The sequence below is a fragment of the Nothobranchius furzeri genome, chromosome 2 (assembly GCF_043380555.1).
Source record: "Nothobranchius furzeri strain GRZ-AD chromosome 2, NfurGRZ-RIMD1, whole genome shotgun sequence".
Taxonomy (NCBI): Eukaryota; Metazoa; Chordata; class Actinopteri; order Cyprinodontiformes; family Nothobranchiidae; genus Nothobranchius; species Nothobranchius furzeri.
In genome coordinates, this window is record NC_091742.1 from 81,757,921 (window position 1) to 81,768,426 (window position 10,506).

The 10,506-nt window shown below is 40.5% G+C and overlaps 1 protein-coding gene across 1 annotated transcript in view; it reads right to left on the minus strand.

The window, feature by feature from the left end:
- Window positions 1-613: 613 nt before the first annotated feature.
- LOC107376959 (uncharacterized) overlaps window positions 614-10,506 on the minus strand; it is an 11,766-nt gene continuing 1,873 nt past the window's right edge. Inside the window, exons 4-11 of the mRNA XM_054747429.2 lie at window positions 10,423-10,506; window positions 3,306-3,438; window positions 2,952-3,175; window positions 2,644-2,835; window positions 1,410-1,505; window positions 1,134-1,266; window positions 895-1,038; window positions 614-798 (exon numbers count right to left, since the gene is read on the minus strand). The exon at window positions 10,423-10,506 is cut by the window's right edge and continues 6 nt beyond it. Coding sequence (XP_054603404.2) covers window positions 755-798; window positions 895-1,038; window positions 1,134-1,266; window positions 1,410-1,505; window positions 2,644-2,835; window positions 2,952-3,175; window positions 3,306-3,438; window positions 10,423-10,506 — 1,050 coding nt within the window. The 3' untranslated portion in view covers window positions 614-754. The remainder of the gene's footprint in view (window positions 799-894; window positions 1,039-1,133; window positions 1,267-1,409; window positions 1,506-2,643; window positions 2,836-2,951; window positions 3,176-3,305; window positions 3,439-10,422) is intronic.

Genomic DNA, 10,506 nt, shown 5'->3' on the forward strand with positions numbered 1-10,506 from the left:
ACACACACACACACACACACACACACACACACACACACACACACACACACGCACACAACAAATCAACAGTCTAGTCTCCTATTCCCTTCATTCCAGCAGTGTATTGATATGTTTATAAAACAGAACAGTTTGTGGCATTTCCTTTCTAAAGACCCTTTATGTTGAATTAAATGTTACCCTTAGATCTGGAATATCTCAGTGATCCCTGACTACCATTTTGGATGGCGTCAATAAAATAACTACTGCCATCTTCTTCTTGCCTCCCACTTTAGAGCTGATCACTTTGTTTTTATGACCACCGTCTAGATCTGTCCGCCCCTCTCACAGCTGTCATGTACTTGCTGAGCTTAAGTAGAGTTTTAGTCAAATTTCTGAGCAGATTTTTATAAATGTGGTCCCTTTACATTTTACCTTTAAACCTTAAGATTGCAGAAACTCTAGCATATAATAGTAAAGGTGACATAGCTGTTTTGTGCTATATTTTTGTTTAATTTTAAGTTTAACATTGTTTTATCTCACAAAACAGAAGTCCAGCAGTTGAGTTGTTGATACATTTTCAAAATGACAGCTTTAAGATCTGAAACAGTAAAAAAACATATCTGGAAAAAGCTTCAGACTGAGCATGACCTTTACTTTTTTTTTTACCTTGAAGGGTCAGCACAAAATAAGTCCTACTTGGAATGTTCCATTTATGGTGTGAGAGCATAAAATTCAGCAACAACTGGGAAATTCCAATTAAAAAAGTTGAGAAAATTTACTGCATGGTGAAAGCCAGGATTGTCACGACGAGCAGCAGAGCTGTGGGTGAGGAAAGGAGACCAGAATGAACCAAAAATAAAGACATTTGTTTGTTAGGGTAAGAATATATAAAACTATTATGTATCTGATGCTTACCTGGCATCATCAGTGACTGCTGGTGTGCAGCTGGATAAGCACCACTAGTAGAGTTGATCTGATTAGAGATAGTGGCGTTGGGATCTGACAAGTTTACAACATCGGTCTGAATCCTGAAGGATGCTTGTCCAAACTCTCCAGTAGCTGAAAAACACCATGAAGGCTAAAATATTACTGATCTGTAACATGGAAGGTTTTCTCCTTATAAGTAGCGTATGAGTGCTTTGGGTGGTGCTTACCAGGATTGTAACTTCCAGATGAAACAGACAGTGAGTAACCTGCTGCTCGTGTGGTGGTGTTTGGCAGTGTAGCTGAAAATGTACACTGGATTTTGCCTTGATTGACTTTACCCTTCACAGTGCTTGCATCCAGCTGGTCGAGAGAACAGAGAATGACAAATATTTGCAGTGAAGTCAAAGAAGGTACTAAATTCTAGTAACTGTTAAAGACTCACTCTTGTTTGCAAATGAAGGGAACTAAATACCTGCTCCACACCACTGTTCTCATGAACTTACCGAAGCCAAGTTCACCACGAAGTTGGTGAGCGTGCCAGTGAAGAATCTCACAGCATTGCTGTGATTCGCACAAATGTAGGCTCGATGGCTGTCAGCCTGTTGTGTAAAACCAACAAAAAAAAAAACAAAGATGGTACTCATAAATACATTCCATTAGTGGCTCTGGTTTAGATGTTGTTGAATAAAGATTTTCGATTCCTCCAGACCTGTCTTATTATATAATAGCAGTTCTGGATTAGATCTCAAATCTGTATGTTAGTGAAACCAGGCTTCAGGGTTCAGCAAGAGGTCTGTGTGTGGTGATTTGACTCCTGATCTCATGCTGCCATAAATGATGTGTGTGTTTCAACTAATCTGCTATCCATAACAAATTTATGTTGTAGTTTTAACCTTGTATCGACTTTTTATGGTGTAGCCCAGGATGTGATAAGAATTTCAGGGACACACGTCTGGAGATTGTTTATGTTTGCCTTCCTTTGATCTGAGCTGAAGAAGGAAGAAGGAAGAGGGAAGACCTCCGCCCATCTGGCTGATACCGGAGGGAGCTGGGAGGAGACTGAAGGCCGAAGAATGCTTCCAAGGCAGGGGTTGCCATGGAGACGGAAGGGGGGCCAGAAGGAGAGAGTTGGGGAGAATAAAAGTGTGAGGGCTCCTTTGACAAGAGACTTTTTGGGTGTTTGGGGAAGAGTTCGGAGGACAACTGTAACGGTTGAGTGCTTTGACCCGCTGCGTCGGGAAATCTGGAATATTTTTACTTCATCATATAAAATAAAATATTTGCTCCTTCATATAAGGGGCTTTAAACGGAATTTCCAGCCTGGGGTCTCCAATCGTGTCGCGTAACAGCTGAAGGTGAGGTGCTGGTTACTTCTAATCCCACTCCAAGAGGTTAACACTTGAGCTTAAAGTCTTTAACCTGGGCATAGCATAAGCTGCAGGTGACTGAGTTGTGGTGAAGTTATAACAAGAGTCTTCCTTTGTGCTGCTAAAATATGTTTGCCAGAGTCTAAATCTAGGTAAAGATGATCGCTGATTAGCTCACAGTGGTGTAAGAGCTCAGACTGGATTCACGCTCACGCACAAATAGAATTACAAGTCAACCCTGAGACGTAGTGTTTATTAAAGAGTCAGCTAGTTTGGGAGGATGACTTGTAACAGATGTCATGATATTTTATTTTAGAATGACGCCATGTTGCAACTTTGGAGGTGTGGAAAAAGGAAAGACGTCACTTACCTGACCAGAGGATGTTGAAAGACCTGCAGCAATGTAACCATCTGACTGTCCTGAGAGCTCAAAGTCGTACAACTGACCACTCTGCTGCTTAGCAGAAATAAAATAACACTTATTTGATGCAGACGGGTCACATGTCTTCGGTTCAGCAACACAAAGCTTTTTGGAACCACAATCAGTTGTTGTAACAGTGTCCTGCAAAGACATATACAATACTGAAATCTTCCACATTAAGTGAGTTTAACTGATCTTTTTTTCTTTTCTCCCTTACTCAAGTATGCAACAATTATTTGTGTTTTTTTATATCTCACCGAAAGAGGTGCTACTGGGATTGTATTTGATGTCACTGCTGTTGCTGTAGTGTTTACTGCTACTGACAAAGTTGTATCAGTTCCGACTGGTGCTGCAGTGGTTGCATTGGTATCTACAACTGGGGTTGTTGTATTAACCTCATTGGTGACATTGGCATTGGGATCTGTCAGGTTTGCCACAGCGGCCTTTATCACAGGGCTGGGATTTCCCAAATCCTCAGTAGCTGAGAAAAAATAAATGCATAAAACTTGATAGTTACACTTTTGCCCCAGTCAAGACAGTATAATTTCTGAAAGAGTTATTGAGACTGTGTGTCTTAGTTAATGTAGAATCGTGTTAAATAATAAACTTACTATCATTGTATGCTCCAGAGGAGACAGACACTGTGAAGCCTGTTGCTCTTGATGTGGAGGTTGGTAGTAAGGCAAGGAAAGTACACTGGATATGTTTTCCATTGACACGGCCTTTCACAGAATTTGCACTGACCTGCGGAGCAAAGAGAGTTTAAAAAGCAAAAGCACCAAATAATATCACAGACAAACTAAAGATGAGGGAAAACTGACTAGATTAATCGTTTTCGTTGGCATTTGTCATATTTTGTGCAAATAGGAACAGTTAATTTGAAAACCAAGTTCTCTTGTTTCTTTTAATACATTTGCTTTGGTCTCTAGTATAAATGAATACCCTAATGAGTCAGATGGAGTCTTATTTTCTAACATATAGACATCTTGCCTTCTTATTGGCTAACAGCAAGGTTGCAAGATCTCATCTCCATGATTAACATAGGGAGCCTAAGTCTCCTCCCTTTCTGGTCGGCTCATGGGTCCTCGGAAGAATGAAAAATTGAACACAAGTCAGTGGGGCTGAAAAAGCTATTTTCTAATCCGCTTTGCCTTACGCCCTGGATCACACATACGTTGAACTGCAATTTAAATGAAAAGTAATGATGTGTGTTTTGACCACGCCAGTCACGTACTTTGAGGTTTATCAGCTTGTAAAATGACAACATCGGCACGTCGCCACATAATCTCCTATCCCCTAGCGTAGCTGCTACTTACCACATGGTGAGATTTATGGAGTTTTTTTCCCTCCCGAATGAAGGATTTGAAATTCCCTGATCTTACAGCCATTTTCCCTGTTTTCTCTGTGTCTGGTTCGATGACGTCACTTTTGTGAAGCGCATTTGTAGTCCTGGCCTTATTTTCACACAAAATCTAAAATAGTGTTTCCCCCATTCAAAAATAAGCAATCTTAGTATCAAAAAGCTTCTTTAAAATTCACGGACATCTTATGTGAAATCCATGGAACATAACAAGCGGAATGAGAAAACTGCGTTTTTAGCCCCATTGACTTGCATTCACTTTTTTTGTTTTTCCGGGGACCCATGGTCTGAAAGTAGATGAGCGTGACTTAGGCTCCCTATAAGCCTGAAGGAGTTCTGCCATGTTGTGGAGTTGCTAAAGCTAACAGTTAGCTTCTGTTAGCCAAGAAGTTCTTTGCAGTTTCATGGCCTTCCTCACCGTGAGTTAAGATGGGTGAGTCCATGAATTTCAGTAGCCCTTTTTAGAAGACACACCAATTCAGCGTAATTCTGCCGCCACGGTGTGTCCTATAAATGTGCCGTGGCAGCATGGCATTCAGGTCTCAAATGGCACAGTTTGGCATCATCTGTGACATTTGACTTTTCTCTTGTATACCATACATTTCTAATTATTATGTGGCTACATAGATTCAGTGTTTTTTTCTTTACATTTTGGGGAAATTTAGAATTTTTACCCCTATATATTCATTTACTTCCTTGATGAATAATATTGACATAACTGAATTTTGATTCCAAATAGAATTGATTTATTGATAACAAATTGTAAATATTTGAAAACTAAACACATATATGAACCAAACATATATCAAGCTTTTATAAACAGTAGAAAAACTATGCTTTCATGATGTAGGAGACCTTTATCTATTCACATAGTGGTGTCCCGTGTTCTCCTACGGCAACTACAGGGTATAACACTCTTCCACGGAGGTTCTTCAGTTGTCCAACCTTTTAGCCTTCTTTGTAAACAATGTAAAGTAATTCTGTGACAAATAAAGTTTTTTTAAACTGCTGCTGGATGTAGCAATGCTCATTTCTCTCAATTCTTTAAATAAATCAAAATGGACGGGTCCTACCACCGCCATTTTGGCAGTGTCACAGTGATGTCAAGAGAGCATCTCGGAGCATGTGGGCGAGGAAAAAGGCGTGGAGAAGTCTGGTGTCTCCCTTTAAGTAAACAAAGGCATCCGTGAATCATCATCAGACAGCTGGTGCTATATAAGAGGTGTATGGAGCTTTCAAGCTCCAAACGTTGCGTTTGATGTTTGTTTAACCTTCTTTGGGACATGATGGATGTAGAAATGATGGTAAAAACACCCCAAACGTGACAGACGTAGCGACAATGTAAACAAAAAGCTGTAAAAAGGGGCAGATGCCGAAGCGTTACACACAGAAGTCAAAGTGTGCCACATAATCATAAAGATAAAAGTCAAATATAATGTAAACATGAGAAGGAACATCTGTTGGTCAGAGGCTGAAAAGTTTAGAAACCACTGCTACGTGATAAGTGAATATAATTTTTTATAATATTTCATGTGCAGTTTTTTACATAGGGCTTTTTATGTTTTCTGTAAAGATTGTAGGGCTGGGTGATATGGCCTAAAATCAATATCACGATATATTTAGGATTTTCCCTCGATAACGATAAATGGATGATAACTACAGGTATGCGCAGAAACAAAAGTTGTCCACTAGATGCGGCTGTCACGTGTGTTACATCAAGGTGGTACAGCTTCTTAACTCATTCACTGCCAGCCGTTTCCTGATCGCTAAAGGCCTTCGCTGCCAGCTTTTCTCACCGTTTTTACTGTTTTTTAAGAGTCAGAACGTTGCGCTAGGATGATGTCAACACCAAAACAACCAAAACAAAGCAGAGTCTCACCTCTTAATTCAGGAAGAATCTGTGTGTTTCGAGCGTTATCTGTTCTTTCATAATCCGTTGTCAAATTGTGATCGGCAGACGCTTTTCCGGTTTGCGCCTCACTTTTTTTTACAGGAACGGCCCAAAACGATCTCCTAGCACATGGATTTTCTGCTTCCTGATCATGTGATGTGTGACATATGCGGATGAAGATCGGCTTCAGAGCTGAGATGTTTGTTCTCTCGACGCGGGGGCTCATTCCGATGCCCAAACGGTAAAAATATGCCAATGACGACTTTAGTCGTCATTGGCAGTGAACGGTTGGATCTAAAATGACGACTTTAGTCGTCAATGGCCGTGAATGAGTTAAAGGGGCACGCACGTTGCCAACCTATACACATCTAATCATTTGTTTATTATCAAATTTATTGAAATGACAAAAATGATCTCGATAAAGGTCAGAAATTTTGATAACAATACATTTTTGATTTATTGCCCAGCCCTAAAATATTGGTATACTGAAAATCATTTAATGTTTAACCCTTTGAAGCATGAATTATGAAATCTTCAATCATGATTCTTTAACAATTTTTTTCATTCGTCTTTAGGTGTGAATGAAACAAATTTCAACAAAAAATGTTTGTAAAATTTTATAATCTACAAATAATTTATTACATGTCCGTGGACAGCGTGCATTCTGAGAATGAAATATGTTGGCTTGGCTTACTGAAGTCCAAATGGAGGGGCTCAACTGCAATAAAGTTTTCAACAGCTAGCAAAAACAAATAAATAACAATTTTGAGAATCTGTCCACTGTAGTGACCATTATGCATCAAAGGGTTAAATAAAACATGTTTTGCATAAAGCATGAGGTTTTGGTTAGTAATCGATTGGGAGAATAACAAATGACTGAATTAGATAGTGTTGATCAGGCAGAGATTTGTTGCCAGCGTTCCGTTGCACAATGGCTTCAAACATGTTTATAATAGTGTTAATTTTTTTGTAAACTATTGGATGAAATTACACAAACTGACTGAGCTCTAGTTAAGGCTCTTGCAATTGTGTATGTGTATGGGCATGCGTGTGTGTGTATGTATTTGGGGAGGGTACATTGGAATTTTGCCCCCCCCCCCCCCCCGTTTGAAAATTCTATCTACACCCTTGCTGGCAATTATATTGAAAATAAAAGCAAACATGAGAACTCTCACTTTTGTAAACAGTTTGTTAACAAATAATATTTTTTCTCTGACAACTAAAACAATTTGAGTAAGGCAAAGCATCCTTGTACAGTTCTATGCCGCTATCATTCAAAGTAGACTCACCTTATCCATAATAGTCTGGTACGGTCTGGACTCCAACTCACATAAAAACTACAACGCATAACAGACCAATCATCTAAAATTATACGCCATGCCCTACCTTCCACTGACACACTGTACCATAGACGCATCACACAACGGGCAGGAAAAACCCTGCACATCCTCTGTTCACACTATTGCTTTCTGGAAGACAATGCAGGTCTTTACAACAGCTGTACGTCACTAAATCAATTTACTTCCTAATGCTTTTGTATATCCCTGTCTGTTTGTTTTTAGTCACATCATGTGTAGACACAGAGTTGTTAGCATGTCATGCTGCACCGAAAACACATTCTATCAATTTGTTGTGTGGTCATTAATAAATGAATCTGAATCAAATTTCAATCTATATGTTTATGTTTATGTTTATGTATTTAGCAGATGCTTTTGTCCAAAGCGACTTACAAGTGATAATCGGCATGTTGCCCTTGAGGCTAACAACAACAATAACAACAACTTGACATCAATCATGGAGAGGAGGGAACAAGGAGTGGACAGCAGAGGGGGGGGGGGGGGGGGGGGGGCAGGGTGCTAGTTTAGAAGATGCTCTCTGAAGAGCAGGGTCTTCAGGAGTTTCTTGAAAGTTGAAAAGGAAGCCCCTGTTCTGGTAGTGCTTGGAAGGTCATTCCACATTTGTGGAACGATGCATGTGAAGTGTCTGGATTATCCTGAGCATGGTGTAGGCACTGCTAGCCAACGATCCTGTGATGACCGGAGCGGCCGGGCCGAGACGTAAGCCTTTGCAAGAGGATTCAGGTAGATGGGAGCTGTACCATCTCGGACTTTGTATGCTAATGTTAGCAATTGGAATTTGATGCATGCAGCTAGTGGTAGCCAGTGGAGCTCAATGAACAGAGGGGTGACGTGTGCTCTTTTTGGCTGATTGAAGACCAGACACGCTGCTGTGTTCTGGACCATTTGAAGAGGTCTCACAGTACAGCCTGGAAGACCAGTTAGAAGGGCATTGCAGTAGTCGGGGCGGGAGATGGCAGTAGATTGCATCAGGAGCTGGGTGGCATGTTGTGTTAGGTATGGTCTAATTGTATGGTCTGGTCTTTCGTATGTTATACAGCGCAAAGCGGCATGAACGAGCAACAGAGGCAACATGATCTTTAAAGTTCAGGTGTTCATCAATCACAACACCCAGATTTCGAACTGCCTTTGAAGGAGCCAGAGATAGGAAGTCATTTTGGATAGAGATATTGTGCTGTATGGATGGTTTTACTGGGATGACAAGTAGCTCGGTTTTAGAAAGGTTGAGTTGGAGATGGTGGGATTTCATCCATTTTGAGATGTCAGAGAGACAGTTTGATATTCGTGCAGAGACAGTGTAGTCGTCCGGTGGAAATGACAGATAGAGCTGGGTGTCGTCTGCATAGCAGTGGTAGGAGAAGCCATGTGATCGAATGATCTCACCCAGTGAGGTGGTGTCTATGGCAAAGAGAAGAGGTCCTAGTACAGAGCCCTGGGGGACTCCTGTGGCAAGATGGTGCACGGTAGAGGACTGTCCAAGCCAAGATACTCTGAATGATCGTCCTGTGAGGTACGATTCAAACCAGGCGTGTGCTTTCTCTATGATGCCCATGCTATATATTAATGATTATCTCACCCTGGGATGTCCCCCCCCCCCCCCCAAAAAAAAAAACGTCAAAACCAGCTGACCTAATTGTGGCTGAACATCTGTTAACGCAAGGCCAAGGACAGCGCTAGCTCTGACGTAGCTTTGATGTTTATGCTACCTGTCATTCAAATCTAATTATTCATAATTTCAAGCATTCAAATTATACTTAAAGGGGACAAAGAATGCAGTTTGTCAGGAATCTAAAACACTGCTTTGAATCTCTAAGAAGCATAAGACATTCTCTTCTGGCTCTCATCTGTCTCAGGAGCCCTGATACAGGACATTCTAACCTCCCTAAATCAGCCGTGCTGTGAAAAGTGTTTACCCCTCCCAACTGGCCAGAATAGGAATATGCGAATGAGCTGGTTGCTGACTGGTTGGTTTAAACCAGAAAGTCTCTGACATGGGAAGCCACAGATTGGAGGAGGAAGGGCTCCACATTGTGACGTATTAATGAGAGGTTTCACGTTTTTCTCTGGCATTTTTAAATTTTCTAATTTACATGAAAAGTAGGTCACATGGCTTAGACTTTTTGGCATGCTACTTTTGACCACCCAAGCTGTTTTTACTCGTAATCAAGAAAATGTTGGTTTAGATTCTTTGTCTCCTTTAAACGTAAAACTTACAAAAACATTCACCCCGCTCAGACTTTTCATGAATGTAAACTAGATCTATTAAACCTAAAAAGAAATTTTAACCAGGCTGTAAACATGTTTATTTCTGCTCTCAAATGGGCATTTTTAACATGGGAGTCAATAAGGATTTGATCTCTTCTGGTGCCAGCCCCTAATGGATGAGGGTGGAACTGCATTTTTGTCACTTTCATGTTGCTTCACAAAATTCAGATCAAAATGGGCCCATAGTCAAGACACAGCTCCGCGCAGCTATTCCAGAAGCTTCATCAAGCAGTCTTCTAGCTCAGTGACTGATTGGTCAATTTGGATGATGGACACCACTTTTGAATTGTTAGAACCAATAAGGATACATTGGCCATTGAGACTTGTGAAAACACAGAAATGCATGAACAAAGAACTAGATCAGCTGTGGGGAATTTTGCATTTTATGCCTTTTTTTTTTTGGTCAAAATGGTTGTTTTCCATCTAAATCAGTGGTCCTCAATAGGCGGCCCCCGAACCCTGGTCCGACATTCCTGAATAAGCAACAATATTAGCAAAATGTGTACATGGTTCTGTGGCCAAGGATCTGCGGTTTTTGTGGCGGTACAGCTGGATGATATTTATTGGGCATGAATTTTGCTGCTAAACTTACACTGTAGCAAACTGTTTTTGTCTTAGGAGTGCTGTTGGGAAATAGAATAGAATAGAAGTAAACACACAGAAAGCTCTAGATCTGTGTGGCTTTTCTTATCTGCTTCTCATCCATTTTCTATCAACAGCTAAGACAGATAATAAAGGTTCTTTTTCAGGTTTTGTTTGCATGTTAAACTCCTCATATTAAAAAATAACAAGTAAAAACAGTTTCTCAGTAAGCCTGCTCTTTAAATAAAGAAAACAATGTCAGAAAAACTCACCTTTGACTTTGTTAACTTGCCATTGTTGAGGACAGCACCAAAAAATTTAACAGCATTCCTACTCTTTGCACAGACATAGGTTGT